This window comes from Cervus elaphus, chromosome 13 (assembly GCF_910594005.1).
Source record: "Cervus elaphus chromosome 13, mCerEla1.1, whole genome shotgun sequence".
Taxonomy (NCBI): Eukaryota; Metazoa; Chordata; class Mammalia; order Artiodactyla; family Cervidae; genus Cervus; species Cervus elaphus.
In genome coordinates, this window is record NC_057827.1 from 60,594,841 (window position 1) to 60,621,003 (window position 26,163).

At 50.8% G+C, this 26,163-nt stretch overlaps 1 protein-coding gene and 1 long non-coding RNA gene across 6 annotated transcripts; both read left to right on the top strand.

Moving 5' to 3' along the window:
• On the top strand, window positions 1-11,790 carry LOC122706340. Of its 5 annotated transcripts, none has more exons than XR_006344381.1 (4): window positions 1-280; window positions 1,801-1,906; window positions 3,804-3,973; window positions 8,881-11,790. It is a non-coding gene; the product is annotated as an uncharacterized LOC122706340 (long non-coding RNA). The 5 variants fall into 5 exon arrangements; XR_006344382.1 differs by having other exon boundaries at window positions 5-280; window positions 8,893-11,790; XR_006344379.1 differs by lacking the exon at window positions 3,804-3,973 and adding an exon at window positions 2,137-2,217 and having other exon boundaries at window positions 45-280; window positions 8,893-11,790.
• Window positions 11,791-13,502: 1,712 nt separating this feature from the next.
• CCDC197 (coiled-coil domain containing 197) lies at window positions 13,503-25,461 on the top strand. The gene is made up of 8 exons (XM_043921563.1): window positions 13,503-13,594; window positions 14,300-14,556; window positions 15,828-15,910; window positions 17,685-17,863; window positions 19,910-20,020; window positions 21,489-21,560; window positions 21,861-21,977; window positions 25,258-25,461. The coding sequence occupies exons 2-8, from the start codon at window positions 14,450-14,452 to the stop codon at window positions 25,459-25,461; spliced, it is 873 nt and encodes a 290-aa protein (XP_043777498.1). The 5' UTR covers window positions 13,503-13,594; window positions 14,300-14,449.
• Window positions 25,462-26,163: the final 702 nt, after the last annotated feature.

Here is a 26,163-nt window from a genome sequence, read left to right on the forward strand (position 1 = left end):
AACTAAATGCCATGAGCCCCACTAGGAGCCAGAAGCTGCTGGGATGTAGAACTGCTACATCTGAGCCCTGGGGAGACACAGCCTAGGGGGTCAGGTAGCAGGGGTCAGGAAGGGGAGTAGGGAGAGTGAAGGGGGAGGGGAGGAGTCAGGAAGAGTGGGGGAGGGGAGTAGGGCGGGAAGAAGGAGGGGAAGGGGTTAGCGTGGGGGTCAGGAGACCATCCGACAAAGGAGGATCAGGCCGCCTTGAGTCTCTGCAGGTGAAGAGTGTCTAGGAGCACAGGTGGGTACAGGGTAGCCCAGGCCAAGGGCGAGGTGTGAGCCAAGGCTTGTGGCCTTGAAGCCGGTGGCCAGCTGGGCAACCACAGGAGATGGGCCTGGCCAGGGTGTGGGGGAGGGCAGACGTGAGCTGGAAGAGAAGGCAGGCGCTGGGCCAGCAGAGCTGGGCAAGCCATGCTTGAGGGCTTGGACTGTGGGGGAGACGATGGAGGGATGGTTTGGTTTCCTTTGGGGCTGCCAAGATGGGCCTTTATTCCTCTTCTGTATCAGTCCAAGGTCAGCATTCCAGGGAGTGGGTAGCTTGCTTCTCAGTCAGCGACCCAGGTTCCCACGTTGCACTGACATCCCTTAAAGTCTGGCATTATCTGCAGGTTTGGGGCGGGGCTGTCACAGGTTCCAGGATTCTGGAGTCTGGGAAGGCCGAGATCAAGGTGCCGGCAGACCCAGTGTCTGGGAAGGGCCCACTTCCTGGCTTGTAGGTGGTTGGCTGTCTTCTCACACAGCATGGAGCAACTGGGGAAGTTTCTCCCTTTTCTACAGCCTAGAACAAGGAATATGGTGGTGGGGGGCGGGTGTTGGGAAGAGCAAGGGGGGAGAGATGGAGGAAGTGAGGGAGGAAGAGAGACAGACAGACAAAGAGGGTCTTGGCTGGGAAATACTTGGATGAAAGTTTGGTGTGGGTGTGACTCCCACTTCATTCTGGGCCTTCAGAGTTGGGGAGCAACTCCACATAGCAGATAGAGAAGGTCATGGACCCAGGAAGGAGACAGCTGAGGAGGGCATTGTAGAGGACCAGCCCCGCACACGGGGTCAGCGGTGGCTGGGGGACCTCCTGCCTGCATTTCCCAGGAAGGACAGTGAGGCTCCGAATGGTGAATGGTGGGCGCTGTAGACAGTGAGCCTGCTGGGGCAGTGGGGTGGGCGTCCAGTCTGGGTGGAGGTAGGCAGCCTGGAGCCTTGGGGAGCAGGAGAACAGAAGTCCTAAAATTGGTAGAAGTGTTGGGAAAGGCTTTGGACACAAAGGGCCAGAGACCCCGATGAGCTTGGAGCCAGTGGGAGCTATGCTTTGACACGAGAAGGGCCCTGCGGACATCTGGCTGCATCTGCTTGGCCTGCACGTGGGGCCTCTTCCTGGAGGACGGGGGGCCTGGGTATAGCGTCTGTGACTGCCCCATCCTGCCCAGCCTGCTGGGAAAGTCCTCTCTAAGTCTTATCATAGGGCAGAGTCCAGGGTGGTTAAGAAGCCCTGGTCTCCTGTCCACACTGTACTGACGGCTCCTTTGCTCTCAGATCCCTGCTCTGCCCTTCGGTGCCTGGCAGGCTGACCAGGGCATCACCCAAGGCCCCTGCCCAGGGTCTGGGGGCCTCGCCTCCAAGCTGAATGATGGCATGACTGCCCAGGGTCAGGTAACCCCTGGAGAGTTTGGGAAGTGCTGAGACTCCCCCTGGTCCACTGTGAGGGGGTGGCTGACAGCTGGGAGCAGGTGGGGTGGGCGACCCAGAAAGAAGGGGCCCTTTTTCCAGCTTGGCTGCAGAGCATTCAAGAGAGGGCCTGGCCTTAACCGGAAATGGCTGTGGACCTGAAAATGGCACAAATTCTGGCTCTGGGAGTGGACCCACACCAGGCAGAGTAAGAGTCCTAACAGTGGCTTTGTGTGTGTGTGTGTGGGGGGGGGGGGATCACCTACTATGTGCTAAGTGTATGTGTGAAAGTCGCTCAGTTGGGCCTGACTCCTTGTGACCCCATGGACTATATAGTCCATGGAATTCTCCAGGCCAGAATACTGGAGTGGGTAGCCTTTCCCTTCTCCAGGGGATCTTCCCAACCCAGGGATTGAACCTAGGTCTTCCGCATTGCAGGTGGATTCTTTGCCAGCTGAGCTACAAGGGAAGCCCAAGTGTATGTGTAAATCAGCTAATTTAATCCCAACTATGGATGAGGTAGGTACTATGTTAACCCCATTTCACAGAGGAATAAACTGAGGCTCAGCGAGGTCAGGTGACGTGTCAAGACAAGACAGCACACGACTGGAGAGGAGCCACTGAGGGATGTCACATCTGCCTTCAGTGCCATGCTGAAATGTGACATCAGTCTGTTCCAACATTCACAGCGTGGTTATGAAAACACAAGACTTCCTATGAGGACCTAGGACTTAACGAGAGATACTATGAGGAGACATAATTGGACTCAGTATAAGGAAGGGAAGATGTTCTGGCGATTAGAGTGACCCAGAGGTGGACAAGGTGACTTTGGGGGGGACTGAGTCCCTGTGATTGGGTATATGCAAGTGAAGAGGCTGGTCGCATTTTCTGAGACCCAGGTAATAACAGACACTGTACTCCAGGTTCTCGCAGCTCCATCACACAGGCACTGCCATCCCCAATTTACAGATGGGGAAACTGAGGTCCAGAGAGATTAAGTGACTCCATGATGGTTATGTATGTGACTGGTGGGGGAGCCATGACTTAAACCCAAAGTTGTGTCTCCAAAGCTGTGCTTGTGCCCATAGGTCTATTGAGCACCTACTGTGTGTCTGGTACTATTCTCCTCTGTGTGTGTGCTCAGTCGCTAAGTCCAACTCTTTGGGACCCCATGGAGTGTAGCCTGCCAGGCTCCTCTGTCCATGGGATTCTCCAGGCAAGAATGCTGGGGTGGGTTGCCATTTCCTTCTCCAGGGCATCTTCCTGACCCAAAGATCGAAACTGAGTCTCCTACATTGGCAAACGGATTCTTTACCGCTGAGTTACCAGAAAGGTACGCTATTCTCTTAGACATTAAGATCCCAGGAGGGACCATTCTTTGCCCTGGTGGACATCAGATTCCGGTGAGGAGAGAGACAACCCAGAGTAACAAGACCAAAATAGAACTGAACAAGAATGTTGTTGTTCACTCGCTAAGTCATGCCTGACTCTTTGTGACCCCATAGATGGCAGCATGCCAGGCTTCTCTGTCCTTCACTATCTCCCAGAGCTTGCTCAAACCACTGAGTCAGTGATGCCACTCAACCATCTCATCCTCTATCGCCCCCTTCTCCTCCTGTCCTCAATCTTTCCCAGAATCAGGGTCCAAAGAGTTGGCTCTTCGCATTAGGTGGCCAAAGTATTGGAACTTCAGCTTCAGTATCAGTCCTTCCAATGAGTATTTAAGGTTGATTTCCTTTAGGATTGACTGGTTTGATTTCCTTGCAGTCCAAGGGACTCTCACGAGTCCTCTCCTGCACCACAATTTGAAAGTATCAATTTTTCGGTGTTCAGCCTTCTTTGTGGTCCAACTCTCACATCTGTACGTGATTACAGGAAAAACCATAGCTTTGACTATATAGACCTTTGTTGGCAAAGTGGTGTCTATGCTTTTTAATATGCTTTCTAGATCTGTCATAGCTTTTCTTCCAAGGAGCAAGTATTTTTTAATTTCATGGCTTTAGTCACCTTCCACAGTGGTTTTGGAGCCCAAGAAAATAAAATCTGCCACTGATTCCATTTTTTCCCCATTTCCCCCATTTTCTCCGTTTTCCATTTTTTCCCAGAACAAGAACGAGGTGAGACCAAAGGTGAGCTGGAGTTAAGAGGGTTTGAGATGGTCAGGGGAGGCCACTCTGAGAGGTGCATCTGAGCTGAGATCAAAAAGGCAAGAGGAAGAAAGTATTTATATTATAAAGAGCTGAGCAAACAGTGCTGTGAGCAGAGGAAACCACAGGTAAAAGGCCCTGGGGTGAACCGGGGGAAGACCAATGTGGGGAGCATGGTCAAGGCAGGGGCCCAGATCACTGGGGACCTGGTCATCCAGGGTATGAACTTCATTTGTAATTATTGGAAGGTTTATAAGCGGTGGTGTGCTGCAGATGACTCACGCCCACTCCTGACAATCATCTGTTAAATCTTCAGGATTTTTGCTTGTTGTTAAGCTATTAGTAGCTTGAAATCAGCCATGGTGGGAGTATTTACACCATGGAAATTGGCAAGCACCACAGGTCGTGGCTTTGCACCCTAGGAAGCAGGTGGTTAAGCAGTTATCTGCAATGCACTGGTTTTAGACAGGGAAGTGGGGAGAGGGGATTTGCACTTGAAGGAACCCTCTCTGGCCACAGGGAGGAGAGTGGCCTGCAGGAGACAGAAGTAGGATGCCCAGCAGGGACGGTCACTGCACTGGTCCATGTCGGAGAGATGGGGTTTTGGAGCGGTGTGGGCCAGTGGATGGATCTGAGTGGTTCTGAAGGCAGATCCAGTGGGCCTCGTTAAGATGACCCCACTGAAGCTCAGAGCAAGGAAATGACCTGTCCAATGTCACAAGGCTGGAGTATGAAGGAGCTGTGGTTGAGCCCAGGCCTTTCTGTTCCCTATTCCTCAGTGTTTCCCCAGATTGCCTTGAAGACTCTTCCTGGGGAAGGTCATGTTCTAGGACCAAGGGGAAATAATTAATGGGTGACCCTCAGACCCTAGTGGGCTTTGCAGGTAAAGTAAAGAATGTGCCTGCCAGTAATGTGCCTTCCCAGTAGTAAAGAATGTGCTTGCCAAGCAGGAGACATGGGTTCAATCCCTGGATAGGAAAGATCCCCTGAAAAAAGAAAAGGGCAACCCACTCCAGTATTCTTGCCTGGGAAATCCCACAGAAGGGGGAGCCCCGAGGGCTACAGTCCATGCAGTCGCAAAGAGCAGGACACAATTTAGTGACTAAAGAACTCAGCCCTCGCTTCTTGTGGTCAGAGCAGGCCCTTCCCACACCTCTTCTCAGGAGGGCAGCTCCTCTGAGCTGCTGTGGGGGGTGTGGGGCGTGGAGGGAGCCAAGATGTCATGGCAGAGACATTGAAAGGCCCAGCCCCCCCTGGTGGGCCCTGGGACCCCGGCCAGTGCCCCTGTCCTCCATCCCAGGAGGGCCCGGCAGCCTCAGGAGGGCTGCCCCACCGCTGGTACCCAAGACCTTCCTGGGGGGGCGGTGGGGGTGCCGGGTTGGTGGGGCGCAGAGCAAGGATGAGGACTGGAGCCGGGACCTCAGAGGAGCAGCCCCCACGCGGCTTCCTGGGCCCAGGGCTGCTCTGGGTTTGCCGGGGTGGGAGGGAGGGTTAGGGACACACCTGAGGGTCCATCTCGGTGGGGGTGGGGAGTCTAAGCAGTGCAGGGTCTTAGCAAGATTCTGGCAGAACCGCTATGCTTGTCTGCCTCACGCTCGCTACGCCCCCACCCCCAACCCCGCAACACCCCTCCCTCCGCACGTCACCCCTCCTCACCCCCCACCAGCTACACACACTCCCAGCCCCTTCCCTGGAGCCGCCCTTGGCACCAGCCCCAGCAACAGGGCTCAGCTGCTTCAGGCCCGCCCTCTGTGAAAACTCACTTTCAGACAAGCGTCCTGTGCCCGGCGATCACTGCCACTGTGATCTTCTGGAGGGAGCGAGAAGGGAGGAGCGAGAAGGAAAACTCAGGCTGGTGGAACCCCTACCAGGTGTCAGGCAGAGCTGCTTGCTTTTCTCAAAGAGTTAGAGAAAAGTTTGCCCTCATCCTCTGTCCCTAAAATATTAATCAGATCCTAAAAGCTTATTCCTATCCTTCTAGAGTTTCCTCTTTGTGCACACACACACACACACACACACACACACACATATGCACGCACTATTTTTACCAAAATGAGATGCTGTTACATGTTCTATGTGGATTATTTCATTTAATCCCAGGTTGTTAATATCTCTACTTTGCATTTCTGGACAATGAGGCTCAGAGAGGTTGTGTGATTTTCCTAAGGTCACACAGCTGGTCAAACCTCCTGGCTCCACAGCCTCACTCTCTGCATTCTGGGCATCATCACCTCTGGTTGCAGAAGGCCACCCTTGTCCCTGTCGAGGGGCATTTGGGGGCTGCAGAGCAGACGGGCCTGGAATTCTGGGCAGAAGCCTGATTTGCCATTCCCTTCTGCTGTGCTGTGAGACTCAAGCCCTGGGGTCAAATTCCAGCCCCACCATCCTTGTTAAAGCTTTTCAAAAGGGGATTCTATTGCCATTTAATTGTGGCTCTGCCCTTGAAGCGGACTCCCAGCTGTTTATAATAGACAGCTTGACCTTGAATTTCTCTCTCCGGGAGCCCAAGAGATAGAGGCTGCCCTGGGAGGTCTGGAACCTGGGCTCTACCCCAGCAGTGGAACCTCGGCACTTCCTGCCTCCCTCACCTTGATCTCCACTTTTCTGAAGTTCCTTCCATCCCCGAGGTAAGCCCCCGACTCCTCCCCAGGTCACTGCAGCTCGCTGGAGAGTGGCAGGGGTGGGGCAGGGGGCGGGGGGAAGGAGGGTTCAGGGCAGCTTAGTGGTCTGGAAGGAAGTGGGAGTTTACAAACAGGTTCTAGACCCCCCTAGACCCGGGTCCAAACCCCGAGCAGGAATGCAGTTGTGCAAGGCCCATGCTCTCAAGATTCCCAATTTGGTTTTACGGCCTGTCGTCGCTGTCCTCTGAGCGACTTCACTTTCACTTTTCACTTTCATGCATTGGAGAAGGAAATGGCAACCCACTCCAGTTTTTTTGCCTGGAGAATCCCAGGGATGGGGGAGCCTGGTGGGCTGCTGTCTATGGGGTCGCACAGAGTCGGACACGACTGAAGCGACTTAGCAGCAGCAGCAGCAGTTGCTGTCTTGAAATTCTTAATTTTCTGAGTAAGGGGCCCAGCTTTTTCCTGTTGCCCCGGGTCCCACAGATTGCACAGCCAGCCCTGCTACCCATTATGAGCCACGTGCCCTTGGCAAGTGACTTCTCATCGATCCTCAGTTTTCTCATCAGGCCAAGAGCTAAGCAGCAGGTGTCATGCCCTGGAAATTGTGACTGTCTTTCTATAGGGCTCTGTGTGGCCCTGCATAGTCATTGCCTGCCTCTTTGCAGCCCTTTGGACGGTAGCCCCCAAGGCTCCTCTGTCCATGGAATTTTCCGGGCAAGAATGCTGGAGCAGGTTGCCATCTCCTTCTCCAGGGGATCTTCCCAACCCAGGGACTGGACCTGTGTCTCCTCTGTCTCCTACACTGCAGGTGAATTCTTTACCCTCTGAGCCATCTAGGAAGCCCCATCTGTATGGCCAGACAGGGAGAAATATGTCTGGAGCCACATGCGGTCTGTCTCCCAGCCTTGTTTGTGGGTGGGATATTTCAGGCCAAAAATAAAATCCTCACTGGGAAGTGAATGGTCCCACCACCTGCGCAACCCCCCTGCCTATGGCTATATTGGGTCAAGTGGTTTAGGGCCCTGTGCTGCTGGGAGATGAGGTACAGAGAGGGGTGGGCCTGGGAAGAGATGAGGGTCTGGTGAGGCTGTTCCAGCAGCTTCTTTCAGCAGAAGGAGGGTCAGTCATGTGCCCTTAATAATAAATGAAAGCCTGACGCCCAGGGGAAGCTGACGGAGCCTCCCTCAGGGCCGCCTCCCTCACTCTGTATCCGTGGAGGACCCCATGTCCCAGCAAAACTCAACCTCCCAGAAGTTTCTAGAATCCCAACTTCCTGAATTCATAGCTCAGCAATTTCCCAATGGTGGCAACTTACGTAACCTCTCTGGGCCTCAGTTTCCCCATCTGCAAAATAGCAGGTTTGACCTCATGGATGTGAGATGTTAAATGATCCCCCACGTGGCAGCATCTCTCCAGGGACTTTCCGGCTGGCTCAGACGGTAAAGCATCTGCCTACAATGTGGTAGACCGGGGTTCAGTCCCTGGGTTGGGAAGATCTCCTGGAGAAGGAAGTGGCAACCCACTCCAGTATTCTTGCCTGGAAAATCCCATGGACAGAGGAGCCTGGTGGACTACAGTCCATGGGGTCGCAAAGAGTCGGACACGACTGAGCGACTTCACTTTCACTTTTCACTTTCAGTGTCTCTCCTTTAGCTGCTTATCGCCTTCAGGATAAAGCCCAAACTCCTTATTCCATCTTCTCTGGGCCTCCGTGCAGTGAGCCCTGCCCAGGGTCCATTTCCCCTTTTAGAGTCAACAGCCTCAGGATTTGCCCTGGGAAACCTTCAGCCCCCAAGGCAGAGCCCATGATGTGACTGTCAGTCAAGCCAAGGGGCGGGCACATGACCCAGGCTCAGCCAATTAGGCACATTCTCTCAGGACTTTGCCTCTTAAGGATGGAAAAGCTTATGGAAAGAGGTTGGAAGGATTCATTTGGGAGGTTATCACCCTGAGTTCCTGCTGTCTGGATCCCCAGGGCTGCCCTGGGACCTAGTCCTCTCTGAACCTGGCTCTTCAGCCTTCCTTCTGATTCTGTGCAACCCTTCACAGCCTCTCACGGATGTCCTCTTTGTCCAGAGTGGCCCCATCAGTTTCTGTTTCAAGTGTCCCAAGGTCCTGGTGGAGATGCTCTGGCTCCTGCTGGCAGCTTCCCCAAACTTATCCCGACTTTGACCTTCACCTTCAGCTTTTAAGGACCCGCCTACTGTTCTCACACTCCATGTCTGCTACTGTGTGCGTCTGAACATTTGTCTTTGCCGGTCCTTCTGCCAGGAATGCCCTTTCAACCTTACTTCTCCTCACTCACTCATCTTTTTAAAACTGAAGTATAGTTGATCTACAATGCTGTGTTAGTTCCAGGTATAAAGAAAAGTGACTCAGTTATCCATATGTATCTATCTATTCTATTTCAGATTCCCTTCCAGGAGAGGTTATTACAAGAACTGAGTCGATGAGTTTGGTGGGGATTGTGACCAGAAGATTTGGAAAATTAAATATGGCTGAAGATTCAACTTCCACTTTTAACCGTTCCAGAAATAGAGAAAGTATCGAAAAAGAAGATGTGTAATCACTCTGTGTAAAAGTTCACATGTATATCTGTGTATATATATTAACCACATACAGCTTTTCCTTGAAGTCGTTTTGTCATATTTTTGTACTAAAACATTCTTCTAAGATTGCATGTTGTATGTGATTTTTTTGGGGGTCAAATTTGATTTACCTGGTTATCAAATATTCCATTAACAATTTGTAAGGGAAATTTATTTTGATAATCTGTAAAGTGAGGATATATGCCTTTTGATTACTTTGGACAAGGAATTCAGGACATTTTACTTAACCTCTAAAAGGCAATAACTTGTTGCTTAACATTCAAATATTTAAATTTGGTGAAAATGCCATTCTGTTTAAAGCATTGTGTAAAGAAAGTTGTTCTGTTATTTTTTGAAAATGAAATTTAAATTTGGGAGGGGTGGGTTGTCTTTTGTTGCTAGTAAACAAGTACTATTTTATCAGTATTGGTGTTCTTCATGTGTAACTATTAACTGGTTATTTGCAAGTTTTTTAATAATTGTTAATGATGTATAAACTGTCAGTGATCCTTAGATTGTTCTTAACTTTCTGGAATTTAAACAGTAGTTAAAAAGAAAACAAGATGTGCTAATGCTGAATGGAGTTGACAAGTATGTGTGTCTGTAGGTCTTAATGCCAAAAGTGTGAGTGGGAATCTGAAATTAGTTTTTGTTTAAAGTCTGTAGTTAACGTTTCTGTTCCCTACTCCCTTCATAAAGCAGATTTTGGCAACAGTGACAGTTGACAAGTGGAACCTAAGTAGAGGCAGTCAGAGCAATATCCCTGCTGCTTCTCCTGTGTTTTTTGTCTCTAGCCTGGGTTTCATATGTGGTAGAAAAATGTGGGTTAACTTAAGAATGATTGTATTTTAAATGATCGGTTGTTGAAATTGGACCCAAGTTAAATTTTGTAAGAGGGATGCCATTTTAGTAATATGGAATAAATTAACATGTAACCTCAATGTGCCACCCAATACATTTTGAGAACATTCTTTCAAAATGCATTGTGTGAAGTTGAACAAAACTAGCATGTCCCTTCTTTAAGAAATATAAAGAGCTTAATTAAGGATCCCTGAATAGAAAAGGTAAGAATTTCACAGTTCTGGAGTTCAGTAAAAGGTAAATAATTTCCAGAATGAGAGAATACTACTAAGAATGATGTAGTGCTTACAAAATGGAAATCGAACTGTCCATTAGTTTGAGTTCTTGAACCTTTTGAATTGGAAACCTAAAAATTGTTTTGGTGTTTAATGACAAACACTGCTTTAAACTATGCTTTAAAAGTCCCACAATGTTAGCATGGCTTACAGTACTCTACAAAATGGTGTGCTATAGGTTAAAAGGGAAAAAAGGAATGTTTACATGTACCAGATCATATAATTTTATTTTTAAAGCTTTTAAAAATTTTATTTTTATAGCATTGTTCAGAGTGAAACAATGATAAGCCTGTCAGATGATTCTTAAACATGCTAAACCATAAGTCAAGTAACTAAAAGAATTGTTAGGTTAAAAGATAATTCTTCTTAGATGCTGAATTTGTGATGTTCAGAGTTTAGTTGAGCTGTTAATCAGTGAGAGAACGTTTTATGTGGGCATTGGCGGTGGGGCTGAGGTTGTGTAGGGTTTAGTAAGATTTAGTAGGAATTGCATCTGATGCTGGATAAAATGCATGGCAAATTTTGTATGCTTATGTCTAAAGATTTCTTAGGCATGGACAACATACTCTTCAAGTAACACTAAAGAAAAGACATGCAAATAACAAAGGTTAACATTCAGCCATTTTGAGATATCAGTAAGGGAACAAGTTGATTATAGCTAATGATTGCCTCACGTATAATTAACCTGGGGAAAACCGCTCTGGCCAATTTTTCTCAGTGTTTTAACCTTGAAATTCCTTAAAGTTTCAAATTTGATAGCCTTAAGACTATTTTCAGAAAAAATTAATAATATTCTTTTGTATGTTATTTATATCTCATTCTCCAGTTTGTGTGTAAAAAAAGCAAAGTACTTATGGTTTTACAAGTTATTCTTTGTCAAAGCTGCTTGCAAAGTAGTGGTGATTTTACTAAAAACTTCTGAGATCTTCATTTTACAGGCAAACCTATCTAAGCAGAGCAAACCAGACTTGGGGGTTTTCCCTGTATTTTGAAGAGCCCTACAAATGATTGAGCCCTACAGAATGATTCGTGATACAAAGCAACCTACAACTGCCTGGAGAAAAATTTGGTGTCACATTATAAAGCTTGCTGTGCGTTTAATGAAGTACTGTTCTGAATTGATAACCTTGGGGTAGTTTGTCTAGCGTCAGAGTTCAGAGCCTCTGCGCTGAGCAGTAAAGGTAAGGAGGGCTCACTGTGCAAGGTCAGTTTTTGTTGTCCCACTGGAAATCCTGCCATGCCTACTTGAAGACAGCACATTCCTCTTTGCTTTGGAGGTTGTTGAGCTTTCATTGTGCTTAAAGCCTGGATACAGTTTTCTGTTTTGTTAAGTTAAATTCAGGAGGTAATATTCTTACCGAGTTTTAAAGGGTAATGAAGTTGGGCATATCCTGTGAATTTTAAGGCCATAGAAAAATCCATGAAGGCTTAGTTTTCTTCTAATTTAGTGTATACAGCATTCAGAGATGCTTATGTATTTGCAACTAAGTCATGCTGTTGGAATTGTTTTGATGCTTTTAATGTAAATAAATTTATGCATTTTAAAACTACTTGTTAAATTGACCAGAATGAGAATTTTGAAATAAAAATTTTAAGGTTTAAAAAAAAAAAAAAGAACTGAGTCGAGTTCCCTGTGCTAGATAGTAGGGCCTTGTTGGTTATTATTTTATATATAGTAGTGTATATTTGTTAATCCCAAACTCCTAACTTATCTCTCCTCCTCCTTTTCCCTTTGGTAAACCCTAAGTCTGTTTTCTATGTCTGAGAGCCTGTTTCTGTTTGGTAAATAGTCATTTGTAATTTTTTTTAACTCCACACATAAGTGATGTGTGCCATTTGTCTTTCTCTGACTTACTCCGCTTATTACAATCACCTCTATGTGCATCCTCATTCATTCTTATCTTCAAGAACCACCTCATACATGCGTGCTAAGTTGCTTTAGTCATGTCTATTTGTGACCTTGCAACCCCATGTAGCTTGCCAGGCTCCTCTCTCCATAGGATTCTCCAGGCAAGAATATTGGAGTGGGTTGCCTTGCCCTTCTCCAGGGGATCCTCCCAACCCAGGGATCCAACCCACATGTCTTATGTCTCCTGCATTGGCAGGTGGGTTCTTTGCCACTACTACCAACTGGGAAGCCCAAGAACCCCCTCAGACATTGTCAAAACTGGGGGGGACTTCCTCCACCCCTCCTCCACACACAACCCCCCACCCCCAGGCCTGGCTCTGACCCTCTAGGCAGCCCCAGAGCTTCTCTCTCTCAGCACCAGCAACCCTTCATCTGAGCCCAAGGCCAGATCCAGGTCCACCTTTGTTTCTTGGTTGGTCTCAACAAAAGCTTTCTGGGCTCCAGAACCATGGAGGGGCAGATAGACAGCTCCCTTGGGACCTGCTCAGGGACTCCTCTGCCAGCTAAGACTGAATCCACTGCCCACTGATGAAGAGTCATGAGGGGGAATGCTGAAGAATGCAAGCTGGGGAATTGTCCCAGAATAACAACAAGCCCAGCTCCTCTGGGTTGGCTGTTGCCCCATTCTCAACCTTTGATCCAGAGCCTGCCCCAGCCTTAGTCACAGCCCCAGCCCCTGCCCAGCTCCAGCCACAGACCCGACCTCACACCCTGCCCTCAACCCCAACCCTGTCTCTGCACCCACATAGCCCCTCGCTCCACATATGCCCTCACTGCAGCCCCTCCTGACAGTCTCCCCAGTGAGACCCTCCCAGGCTGGCCTCTGCAGAGCCCCAGCTCTGATTGAAGGGCCTCCAGTGGGGAAGGCCGGGCCAGATAACTGGGCAGTGAATGGAACAGGTGTATCAGAGGCAGGCACCATGCCCAGGTCCCCTCCAGTGACAGAGGCCCTGCACCAGGTAACAGGGCTGAGCATTAGGCAGGGGCAGGGCCAGGATCAGGTTTAGGTCCAGAAGTGTCCTTCTGTTCCCTCACCTCCCCTGCCCCAGGCCAGGCTTCATCCTGAGCCTTGGGGAGGCGGGTGGCCAGGGAGAGAGGGACTGAACCCTCCATGGTTGCTGACTATCCCACCTAGGGAAGTACCCAAGCTATAGCTACCCAGAATCAGGTTAAAAGAGGCAAAAAGGGGAGTCCCAGGACAAGCCAGTAGGATTTGGGAAGCTTGCAAGGTAGGGATATCAAGGAAGATGAGTCTTGAAAGAAGGGCAAAAACAGCCCAAGTCCACCCCACCATCACCCCGAGGTCACCAACACCTCTCCACCCCTTCCCCTGGGGAACTGAACCAGGGACAAAAAGGCCCCCAGGACCTCAGGGAATCAGGCCCTCCACTCCACCCCCAGGTGAATCCTGCAATAGACAATGTCATGAGAACGGAAGCCGGCATTGTGACGTCACAGGTTGGCGATGGCTTTGTGCTCCTGGAGCTGTCTAGTGAGTCAGCCGGGCCCCTTCCTCCTCCCTTTGTTCATGGACCCATATCTGACGCTGGGGGCTGGAGAAGTTGACCAAGCAGCCCCTCCCCTTCTCACCCTGCTCCTCCCATGTGCTGGCCTGGCCCAGCAGGTGGCCAGTGAATGGCGCTTAGGGAGATTGTCTTCTTTTAGCTGTAACTAGCAAACCAGACTTAGGTGAGCAGCCCAGGAACTCTTTGCAAGGCTGTGTTGAAACTTGCCTGTTAACTAGGCCACTTTCCCAGCTTGATCGTGAGCTTACTCCAAGTGTGTACCTCAGTCTAGCTCTATGGAAGCTCAGAGTATATGTCAGTTAAATGCATAAATGGTTGGCAGGATGGGTGGGTAGAGATAGATGACAAAGGTGCCTCCTCCCTCTGTGGGCTACTCTCTGACCCTGCCCCAGCTCTGCCCCCTTGGACTCTTTTCCTGAATGCTCTTGGAAGCCAGCACCTGTTGGAAGTCCCAGGCATCTTGGCACCCATGGGTCTTGACAGTCCCCATTATGGGGTGACAATGACAATGATGCCACTGCAGAATGGCCCCTTTGGTCCCCCCAGAGCTGGAGGCACTGCTCAAAGGCCCCAGACTTTGAATTTAATGAAACTTGAGTCCAGATCAGCCCTGCGGTACATTCTCGAGCTGGTCACAGGGGTCCCCTCTGAACCTCGGTTTCCTTTTCTAGGAAGTGAAACTGGAACCTGACTTCTGAGGGCTGTCAGGAGGACCGGAAGAGAAAACTGCCACCTTGACTGTTGTCGTAGCCACCCATCTCCTTCCTGCCTGGCCCACGCGGCCCCCATCGTTCAGAGTCGCCCGGGGTGGTGTGGCGGCGATGCCGGCGGCCAGGGATGCAGGCCAGGAGGCTGGCCCGCGTGATCCCGGCAACAAGGACAGGGACCTGCGGGTGCTGTCCCAGGAACTCTGCCAACTCCAGGCCAAGTACGAGCTGTCCCGAGCCCCGCTGTGCCCCGGCCCCGGCCCCGGGGCCACCTGCGGTGGGCTAAGCGGCTGGGACTGAACAAAAATGCCTGAGGAAGCAACGGAAAAATTCCTCAGGGCCAGGAAATGGCCAGGGAGTGGGGGATGCCTGGGAGTAAGTCAGGAGGGGTAGCTGAATTGTGAGTAGCAAGAGGTGGGGGCACCTAACTCTCCCCCTTTGACTTTAGGCTTTGGCTGGTCCCAGGCCCTGCACAAGCTCAATCTCCCAGCACGAAGGCAGGGCTGTGGGTGGCCATCCCCATGCACCTGTCGGCTCAGCCTTTCCAAAATCAATGTGTGAGGCTGCTGCCCTGGCTCCAAGCAGACGCCCTGGGTCCTTGCCCAGAGAGGTCTTTCCATATCAGGCTGCCCACGAAAAGCCTGAATTGGGTGCAAAAGGATGTTTCTGTGAGTGAGGTTTTGGAGAGAAGGTCCAACCCATCCATCATATTCTCACAGGGTTTCCAACCCCAATAATGTTTAGTACAGAGGCTCACCCCACGTATTTGCAGCAGGGAATACCATTCTTTCTTGCATTTTTCAGGATGGTGTGGATGAGAAAATAGGGTCTGAGATGCAGAGTGGCTTGCCCTGGGGCACTCAGCGGTCACTCAGAGATGTGACCCACGGCCCTGTCCCCCTCTGCCCTCTGCCCTTGACTGCTGATCTTGAATGGGCCCAGAGCAGGAGACTCATCTTGCTTGGTGATGCCCTTGACTGTCAAGCGTGGCTGGGCAGTAGCATGTGGCCGTCTCCCTTCTGGGGGCTGCTGGGGCCCCGACCTCAGATGTGCTGGGCGTCCCAGACCTGGTCCCCACCGTCCTGTGAGGGAGGGTCTGGTTACCCCTGTTACACATGGCCCACCCAGGCACAGAGAGGTGAAGCCCCTGGCTACATCACCAGCTAGTGGGGGCTCAGGTCATCTGCGAGCCTACAGGAGGGGCTCCATAGACCCCACATCAGAAAGTCTCAGCCTTGCTTTCCCCCCGGGTCTCCTTTCTCACAGCCTGACCACCGGCATCTATTTGACCTGTCTATGACTCAGTTTACTCAGCAGTAAAACGGGAGTGGAGAGACGCAAGTCAGTGTCCCCAGGTGATGGGGACAGTGACCGGTCCAGCCCAGATCCACACGGCTCCAGAGACGGGCCCTTGCCAGGGGTCACGGCCTGGGGGTCCCCACACCACGTCGTCCTGTCTGGCTCACTTGCTGGCACTGAAATGTCTCTACAGGCAGAGGAAGCTGAAGAGGGAGGTGGAGAAGCACAAGCTTTTTGAAGACTATCTGATCAGGGTCCTTGAGAAGATCCCCAAGGGTACGTATGGAGCTTTCTCAGAAGGCCTGTCCTCTCCGCGACCACCTCCCAGCCCGGGACCCGGGCACCTGTGACCCCAATGAACCTCGAGCTCACCTGCCGCATGGGAACCCACAGGCCCGTGCCACTGTGGTCGAGCCAGCCTGGCCACCAGCCGTGTGAGCTGTGTGGCAAGTTCTCAAGGTCTCTGTACAGTGGGAACAGCGAGAGCTCCGTAGCACGGATCATCTTTTATCATCATGTACTGGCTTGGCCAAAAAGTTCCCTTGGGTTTTTCTGTACCATCTTGGGGGAAAGCTCGAACGAACTTTCTGGCCAACCCAGAGGCACAGAGCCTGATGTTCAGCTAGCACCCAGGAAATGGCAGCTATTATTATTATCTTATTTGTCTTTGGTTTTGCTCGTTGGAGCTAAAATTACACAGACATCTGAAATGGGTTTCTGTGTTTCGTTTGATCATGGTTTGTGCCGGAATCCACTGTGATCAGTGCCGGAAACTTGGTAGGAAAGGGAAGGGAAGTCATAGTTACATATTTGTATTATTATTACCATATTATTATCTTTACACCATCAATAATAAAACAACTATTATTGTTTATGAAATATTTACTCTGTGCAAAGCTCTTTAGCTAGTCTTTTTAACCCCTCCTTATGAGGTGCCGGGGCTTCCCGGGTGGCTCAGCAGTAAAAAAATCTGCCTGTCAAAGAAAGAGATGCAGGAGACGCAGGTTTGATCCCTGGGTCAGGAAGATCCCCTGGAGAAGGAAATGGCAATCCAGTATTCTTGCCTGGAGAATCCCATGGACAGAGGAGCCCGGCAGGCTACAGTCCACGGGGTTGCAAAGAGTTGGACACAACTGGGTAATTGAGCACACACACTCATAGGAGCTTCTGGGAACTGTGTTACCCAGGCTCAGAGACCTTTAGGGACTTGGCCAAGGTCACCTAGCCAGGAAGTGGTGGAGCTGGGTCTCAGACTTTGGTCCATCTGATTTCAGAGCCACTGTGCTAAGTGCTCTGTAACTGTGGGAGCCCCAGGGACTCTGCCCTGGAGGTCAGGGAAGGCTTCATGGAGGAGGGGGCCACTCATGGAGCTCAAAGGTATTCAGCAAAGGGGCCCAGCATTGCAGTCAGAGGGAACAGCACAAACGTAGCCTGGAGCCCTGCGTGGTGGGTTTGGGACTGGTGAGTTCCAGTGTGCTGGAGTGCCGGGGCCTGGCAGGGATTGCTGGGAGGTGTGATTGGAAGGTTGAGAAGCACCAGAGAGCCTTGAGCGCTGAGCCAAGGAAGGGCGCAGGGCTCCAGGCCGAGCACAGGTCTTGATGTGGACCCAGCGCCCAGGGTTGCTGCCGGCAGCCTCCTAGGTTGGGGTCTTCCTAATTCAGCCATGCAACCCTGTCCAACCCACCAGAAGGAGCAAACACCAAGGCTGGGGCCTGTTTGCTCAGGGCAGCAATGACCCCTGTCCTCTTCCTGCAGGCTCCCCCAGCCAGCAGTTTCTCCTGGGGGTTCCAGGGGGTGGGGCGGGGCGTGGGGAGTCTCCTGCCTCACTTGACAGCGATCCAGAATCCCCACAAATCCAGAATCCTTGCAGCCTTTCAAATGTTGAGGCTTCTCCTAAAGGGACAGGAGATGGGTGATGGAGCCTTCTCAACTCTGGGGCTCCAGCTGAAGCATCAGCCCCCGCCCCCACACCGTGTGAGCATCACTGCAGGGGGCAGGTAAGGGCTGGGCATTCTGTGCCCACCCATCCTGCCACACACTGTCTCCATAGGCCATAACCAAGGGGAGGAGCCGGAGGAAACCCCGTTGGCCGCCATGGTGGAGCACTATGGGAAGCTCTTCGCAGTCAGCCAGGACATCCAGAAGCATCTCGAGGCCTTCTTTGAGATGAACCAGGCCGTCCACAAGAGTCTGGAGTCTCTAGAGGAGGGCCACAGGGCTCTGATCCCGGTAACAGCTGTCTGAAGCCTGGCCCATCCCCCTGGGCAGAGAACTGGGGTGTAGGCACCCACCACCCTCTGCACCCCAGAAGAAGGCCTGGAGCAGGGGTGGGCTGCTGGGAATCTGGGTGGGGCTGTCACTCCAGAGCCTTGTTCTGAATCCCTTTCCCTCCGCTTCTGCTGGGTGTCTCCCCTGGAAAACTCAGCTTATGCTTAAAAAGTAATCTTCATGGTAGAAAAGTCAGGAGTGCTAGATTCAGACAGACTGAGGTTTAAATTCCCCTTCAGCCTCTGACTAGCTGCATGACCCTGGGCACGACCCTCTCTGAGCCTCAGTTTCTTCAACTGCGAAATGGGGGCAATACAACCTAGCTGGTAGGCTGTTGTGAGACACTGAACAGAAACTGTCTCAGAGTAAATGCCCCCAGAGGTCATATCTCTCATATTTGGTTTATCTTCTAATGAATTCAACTTTCAGCCCAAGGGATGGGCATTCTATGCAGAAGAAATTGCCCTGGCAAAGGCATGGCATGATGAATTTTTGTGCTGCAGCTGGGGCCTGGGGACACAAGAGGCCAGAGGATAGGGACGTGGAGAGGGACAAAACAGGAAAAGAGAAGCTGACGGGTTGGTTGATTCTTGCAAGGACCTGGCTTGGAATTTGCAGCCAGTCTCTGCCCCCTAGTGGTAGCACTGAAAACTTACACCATTTTGTACCTTTTTTTCCTTTGAGGGAGGGACACTGTGAAAAGACTTAACATGCTTTATCTCATTCAAATCTCACCCCAGCAACCCAAGGTAGGTGCTTCTCTTCCTAGAGCTGAGACTAGGGGAGGGGAGTGAGGTGTGCAAGTGCAATACTGGATTCCAACTTTATTGAAAATTTTAATATTTTGCTCATTGTACATTATTTTTCGCACTAACTTTAATTTTTAAAAACATTGCATTAAAATATTGATGATATTAATTCTGAGCTAAGTGTTGCACTTTAGTCCCAGGCAGACTATTTTTCCTCATTTTCAAAGTAAGGAAACTAGGGCTCAAAGTGAGGAGTCATGTATATCCTGTGTCCCCCAACACATCCTCACGGGGGCAATGTGCCCAGCGCAGCCTGTGCCCCAGAGGCCTTCACAGCTTTGTCCCCGACCCAGTGTCCTCCCAGCAGCACCTGCAGCCAGAAGGGCCCAGACAGGTGGTTTTGCTTATGGAGAGTGAAACTGGGCTCTAGGAGCTGAGCTTCGATTCAAACCCCAGTAGGCCTGAAAAGTGAAAGTGTTTGTCACTCAGTAGCCCTCAGTAACCCTGGTGACTCAGAGGTTAAAGCTTCCGCCTGCAATGGGGGAGACCTGGGTTCCATCACTGGGTCGGGAAGATCCCCTGGAGAAGGAAAGGCAACCTACTCCAGTATTCTTGCCTGGAGAATCCCATGGATGGAGGAACTTGGTGGGCTACAGTCCACAGGTTGCAAAGAGTCAGACGTGACTTCTCTTTCTTTCTTTCTTTCTTCCTTCCTTCCTTCCTCCCTCCCTCCCTCCCTCCCTCTCTCCCTCTCTCTCTCTCTCTCCTTCTTCCCTCCTTTCCCTCCTTCCCTCCCCTCCCTCCCCCTCCTCCTCCCTCCCTCCCTCTCTCTCTCTCTCTCTCTTTCTTTCTTTCCTTTCTTTCTTGTCTGACTCTTTGCAACCGCAAGGACTGTAGCCTGCCAGGCTCCTGTGTCCATAGAATTCTCCAGGCAAGAAATACTGGAGTGGGTTACCATGCCCTCCTCCAGGGGATCTTCCCGACCCAGGGACTAAACCTGGGTGTCCCGCATTGCAGGCAAATTCTTTGCCACCTGCGCCACCAGAGAAGCCCCACACATACCTTTCCTTACATCTCCTGGTGCTTTGAATGGCTCTGACACCCCCCCACCCAGAGCTTTCTGATCCCCGATCTTGCCACTCCCCACCCCCACCCTCGCTCAGACCGCCCTGAGCAGCGAGCTCCTGGACCAGGCCCAGGGCAGACGCCCCCGGGGAGGGTCTGCGGCCCCGAGGTGACCCAGCCACCCTCACCGCAGTGCCTCAGGATCCGGCTGTGCCAGCTGCAGAGGAGGTGTCACCGCAAGCAGGAGCAGTGGCAGCGGCTGGAGCGTGGCGTCACCCACCAGAAAGCCACGGGCAGCGGTGAGGTGAGCTCAGTCCGCCGGGCGGGGTGGGGCTGGGGCGAGAGCCGGGGGCTGCTGTGTCCTCCATAATATCAGCCCCCAATGCGCGCTCTCACGCGCGTGGGCACAAACACACACCCCGCTTACCCACTTCTCCCTTGTGGCCTGGTGGTGTTGTACAGTTGCCAAGTCACATCTGACTCTTTGTGATCCCATGGACTGCAGCACGCCAGGCTTCCCTGTCCTTCCCCATCTCCCGGGGTTTGCCCAAGTTCATGTCCATCCAGTCGCTGATGCCATTCATCCATCTCATCCACTGTCTTCCCCTTCTCCTCCCACCTTCAGTCTTTCACAGCATCAGGGGCTTTTCTAATGAGTCAGTTCTTCCCATTAGGTGGCTAGACTACTGGAGCTTCAGCTTCAGCATCAGTCCTTTCAATAACTATTCAGGGTTGATTTCCTTTAGGATTGACTGCTTTGATCTGGTGGCTATTAGCTGTCACAGTGCTTCTCTAAGAAGAGGCAGATGCTGAGGCCACAGGCAGTTAAGGCAGCTGGGATGCCCCCATTCAGGCATGTGCACTCTTAAATAATGTGATTCTTACTCATATCTATTTCACCGTGGAGAAGAGTGATGCTCAGAAAGAATCAGTCAGGGCTGAAGTCAGGGGACTTGAAGCTACGGTTTTTCCAGTGGTCATGTATGGATGTGAGAGTTGGACTATAAAGAAAGCTGAGCGCCGAAGAATTGATGCTTTTGAACTGTGGTGTTGGAGGAGACTCTTGAGAGTCCATTGGACTGCAAGGAGATCCAACCAGTCAATCATAAAGGAAATCAGTCCTGAATATTCATTGGAAGGACGGATGCTGAGGCTGAAACTCCAACACTTTGGCCACCTGATGTGAAGAGCTTACTCATTGGAAAAGACCCTGATGGTGGGAAAGATTGGAGGTGGGAGGAAAAGGGGATGACAGAGGATGAGATGGTTGGATGGCACCACCGACTTGATAGACATGAGTTTGAGCAAGCTCCAGGAGTTGGTGATGGACAAGGAGGCCTGGTGTGCTGCAGTGCATGGGGTCACAAAGAGTCAGACACGACTGAGTGACTGAACTGAACTAAACTGAAGTCAGGGGACAAGATTTCTGGGCTTAATCCTTTGAGCTTTTCTTTCCTGGGCTGGGGAATGTGGACTAGTTACCCTCTGAACTCTCCCCGGGTCCTCCCCATGCCAGAGTCTGTGCCCTCCTAGCCTCAGGGTTTGCTGGGAGGAGGTGGGGAAGCCAGGCTGGGGCACAGGGCAGTGCTGGGCACACCCCACGTGAGCAGGGTGCAGTCGGAGAATGTGGGACCTTCTCAGGCCCCGTGGGAGACTAGTTTGGAAGACATGAGCATTGGAGTCCGTGGGCTTCTACTCCCAGCCAAGGAGCCCTGAGGGGGACCTGGATCGGCCGCAGTTTACAGAGCCTGTTCTGGGTCTTTCTCTTTAAGGTGGGAAGCAAGGAAGCCATGGCTGATCACGACTCTGAAGACCTGAAGTGCGGGACTCTGGAGCTGCCCCGAGTAAGGAGCCCTGGGTTCCTCCAGGTGCCCCCCACCAAGCCCCTCCATTGGGTGTGAACCTCAGGTTTCCCCAGCCAGGAGGACCCTCTGGAAAGCCATCCGTCCTGTGTCCCTCTTTGCAGGGGAGGATGTTCTGACTCTGGGGAGTGGAGGGACTCATCTCAGCCCCTTTGGGTGTGGAGCACAGGCCGAGATGAGAAGGTAGCTCCTGGCTCCAGGATGCCTCTCTGGCCTGAGCAAGGTGGGGAGAGGGGGCAGGGGATTCTAAGAGGGGGCCCCAGCCTGCTCCCCTTCCTGCAGAACGAGCTGCTCAACTATGTGCAAGCGGCCATCAATGACATGGTCCAGCAGTGCTGCTCCTCTGCCCAGGCTGTGCCCAGGGGCCTGGGCCTCTTCTCCAAGCTCGACCTGATCCAGGTGAGGACTTGTGCTCCCCAGGCAGGCTCTGACCTGAGCCTGTCCTGGGCCTCGGCTCCTGGTGTGTCCGTGTTGGCCCTTCCCTCCCTGGCTGCATGGTGTCTGCATGTGTGTGGCGGGGTCTTGGGGTCTTTTTTAGCCTCTCAACAAACTTGTAATGAGCACCTATTGGTGCTGGGTCAGAGAGTTATAAAGCAACTCCTGCCCTGCCTGGGCTTAATGTGTAGTCCCACTTTGTTACATCACACACACACACACACAAACACACATGGGGTACACACCCATGCAGACAGTCATATGGTCTCACCGGACACCCTGCAATACACATGAAACATACATGGACACACCTGCAAACCAACACACCAAGATGCTCACAGATGTGGCCATATGTTTACACAGGGAGGGACATTTCAGTGACCGAGGGAGTCTCAGTGCAGGGTCCTCATCTGAAACTTCAGGCTCCTTTCAAGTCCGCTGAGCTTTGCCTTCTCACTGGGGGTCCCCACCCTCATCAGTCATAATGCTGATGCTGCAACAGTGGAGGTCAGGACATCAGATTGGCTTCCACCAATGACAGCATACCTTGTTTTAGTTTTAATATCTTTAATGAGATATACTTCCAGTGCCCTAAGATTTACCCATTCAGAGTGCTCACTTCACTGTTTTCAGTACAGTCAGAACTGCACCATCATTGGTAGTATCTCATTCCTGAATCCTTTTACCACTCCCCCAAAATAATACATTTTGTATCTGCTTTCTTTCACTTTGCATAATGTCTTCAAGTTTCATCCACATGGTAGCATAAATCATTCCCTTTTATGACTGAATAATATTCCATTGTATGGATAGACCACTTTTGTTTATCCAGCAGTCAACTGATGGACATTTGGGTTGTTTTCATTTGGCGGCTATTATAAATAATTACCATCTGAGCCACCAGGGAAGCCCTATAAATAATGCCTCTATTGCCTGTGTTCTTTTAAAAATATTTATTTATTTGGCTGCACTGAGTCTTAGTTGTAGCACAGGGGATTTTTTGATCTTCACTGCAACATGTGTGATCTTGTATAGTTGTGGCACGTGGGACCTAGTTCCCTGACCAGGGATCAAACCTGGGCCCCCTGCCTTGGGAGCACGAGTCTTAGCCACTGAACCACCAAGAAAGTCCCCATGGCCACGTACTTGTGTGGACATAGCTTTTCCAATTATCTTGGGTAAATGCTTAGGAGTCGAATTTCTGATTCATGTGGTAACTCTATTTAACATTTTGAGGAACTGCCAAACTGTTTTCCAAAGTGGCTCTGTAATTTTACAGTCCTGTGATCAAAGTATGAGGGGCCCAGTTTCTTCATATCCTTGTTAACACTTGATGGTCTGTCTTTGATAATTTAGCCATCCTAGTGCATATAAAGTGGTATCTCATTGTGATTTTGATTTTCATCTCTCTGATGATGCATAATGTGGAACACACATGTGTTTATTGTCCATTTGCATATCTTCTTTGGAGAAATGTCTACTCAGATCCTTTGCCCATTTTTTAAACTGGATTATTTGTCTTTATTGTTGAGTTGTAAATATTCTTTACATACTCTGAATATAAGTTCCTTATCAAATGTATTATTTGAAAATATTTTGTCTTATTCTACTGGTCATCTATTCACATTGATGATGTCCTTTAAAGCACAAAGATTTCAATTTTGCTGAAATCCAATGTATATATTTTTATTTTAGTTACTTGTGCTTTACTTATCATATCTAAGAAACTATTACCTAATCCAAGGTCATGAAGATTTGTATCTAAGTTTTCTTGTAAGATATTTATAGTTTTAGGTTTGTGATGTAATTTTAGTTAATTTTTGTATATGGTATCAGATAGGGGTCCAATTTCATTATTTTGCATAAGGATATTCAGTTGTCCTGTTACCATTTGCTGAAAGGACTACTCTTTGCTCATTGAATTGTCTCCTCCTCCTTGTCAAAAATCAACTGGCTACAAATGTGAAGGTTTATTTCTGGACTCTTAATCCTATTCCATTGGTCCTCACGTCTGTCCTTAGCCAATACTGGACCGTCTGGATCACTGCAGCTTTGTAGTAAGTTTTTTATAATTGGGAAGTGAGTCTTCTAGCTTTGTTCTTCCCTTATTTATTTATTTTTTTGAGGTTATTTGATTCTTGTAACAGCATGTCTTGTGTTGTGCGTGTAATTTCAACATCTGGGTGGGTTTCAGACTCAGTTTGACCAAGGCTCAGTGGCACTTAAAGGACCGAACTTTCCACCCTCCCCTATTTCCCCTTCAGCGCTGGCTTTATCCTAAGCCGTAACTTGCTTTCCTCATTCATGGCAGGTTCAGTGGAGTAGTTTGAATTCAGGATTTTAGTGCCTCTGGGACCTGTTACTGCCTGCTAAGTTGCTTCAGTTGTGTCCGACTCTTTGCACAACTCAATGGGCTGTAGCCCACCAAGATCTTCTGTCCATGGGATTTACCAGGACACTGGTGGGCGGCAGGTGGCGGTCAAGTCCCATGTTGTTGTCCCAAGTCCCAAGTCCCATGCCTATGTTGTCCAGCAGTGATGGTCCACAATGAGTGAGGCTGCATCTTAATTGAGAAGAACTTCTCACAAGAATGTCATGGGCAGTGTCAGGGCCACCCTGCTCCGTGGCACAGCTCACACTGAACGCCACATATTTGGCATCCCCTGGGGGTGTAGCTCCTTCATGTTGGACGTGAATGAACATTTGAGAAAGGGCACATTTGCCCTTACACTTGCAGTGTATTAATTTCATCTTCTTCCCAAGAAAAAGGAGGAAATTACCCAGTGATGTCAAGGGGTCCCAAGGATCTCCCTCAACAATCAATCAGTCAAGACTTACAGTCACACTCTTATGCCCAGGAAAGAGTTAGAGGTGGGGGAAATAAAGATCACCTGGCCCTTAAGAAATGAGTGCCCCTCAGAGAGAGAGAGGCTGTGGGCAGTCAGGGTGGGCTTCTTGGAGGAAGTGGTGAGAAGAGGCAGGCAACCCCATTCAGGAAGCCACACGAGGACCTGGACTCTGAGCCATCCACCTCTGCCACTGCTGAGCTGTGTCGTTTCAGAAAAGTCACCTGACCTCTCTGAACCCCAGTTTGCTCCTTGCCAATTGGCATTGATACCACATCCTTGTTGGGGCCCTTGTGAGAGGACGTGCAGGTCAACCTTTGACGGCGGTTTGGTGTCTGGGAAGCAGCGTCCAGGGCCCAGTGCCCAGTCAGGCACCAGAGATTTCTTTTTCCTTCCAGGAATTCATGTTGGACAAAATGGAGACGGTGAGATTCATCTCACTGCTCACAGAACCCATCGTGTGCTGGACAGCAAACAATCCCAAGGACCGGGGCCGCAGAAGCTACCGCAGACCCTTCCGGAAACATTCAGTGAGTGAAGACTCAACCCCCAGGAACCTCTTCGCCAGCACCCAGACCTCAGAGTGCTTCAGCCTATGCTGAGGCAGCCCCGGGCCTCCAGGCTGCCAGCATCATGACCAAATCCTTACCTGCTTTGGCCTCTTTTCTTCACCCACCAGAGCTCCCGACTCAGCGGGGGTGGGGGGTTGGGGGAGCCAGCAGGCCCTGGCGGGGCAGCGAGAGAGCAGGATTGGATCCTGAGGCCAGAAGGGGCTGAGGGGGTGCTGTTCCCCACATTTGGGGACTGATAGGGATCAAGGTGTGGCTTCCCTGGTAGCTCAGCTGGTAAAGAATCTGCCTGCAATGCAGGTTGGGAAGATCCCCTGGAGAAGGGACAGGCTACCCACTCCAGTATTCTTGGGCTTCCCTGGTGGGGAAGATGGTCAAGAATCCGTCTGCAATGTGGGAGACCTGGGTTCGATCCCTGGGTTGGGGAAGATCTCTCAGACGAGGGCATAGCAACCCACTCTGGTATTCTTGCCTGGAGAAGCCCCATGGACCGAGGAACCTGGAGGGGCTATAGTCCAAGGGATCGGACATGACTTAGTGACTAAGTACAGCACAGCGATCAAGATGAGGCCTGCCCGGGACCATGGACAAGCAAGGGGGTCGGGGGAGGAAGGTCCCGAGTTGGAGGCAGCAGCCAGGTGGGAGGTATCGGGCTGGAGACCTGTACCGGAAGTGAGGAATGCATTTCTCACTGTTGTGAGTGGATCCGTCTGAGACCAAGGAGCTTTGGATAAA

What these genes read in the sequence shown, in the direction of transcription:
- CCDC197 (XM_043921563.1), top strand. Translation starts at nt 14,450, where the DNA reads ATGCCGGCGGCCAGGGATGCAGGCCAGGAGGCTGGCCCGCGTGATCCC. An exon ending in GCCACAGGGCTCTGATCCCG is followed by an intron (nt 17,864 to 19,909) that starts GTAACAGCTGTC and finishes CCCTCACCGCAG; the next exon opens with TGCCTCAGGATCCGGCTGTG. An exon ending in GGACTCTGGAGCTGCCCCGA is followed by an intron (nt 21,561 to 21,860) that starts GTAAGGAGCCCT and finishes CCCTTCCTGCAG; the next exon opens with AACGAGCTGCTCAACTATGT.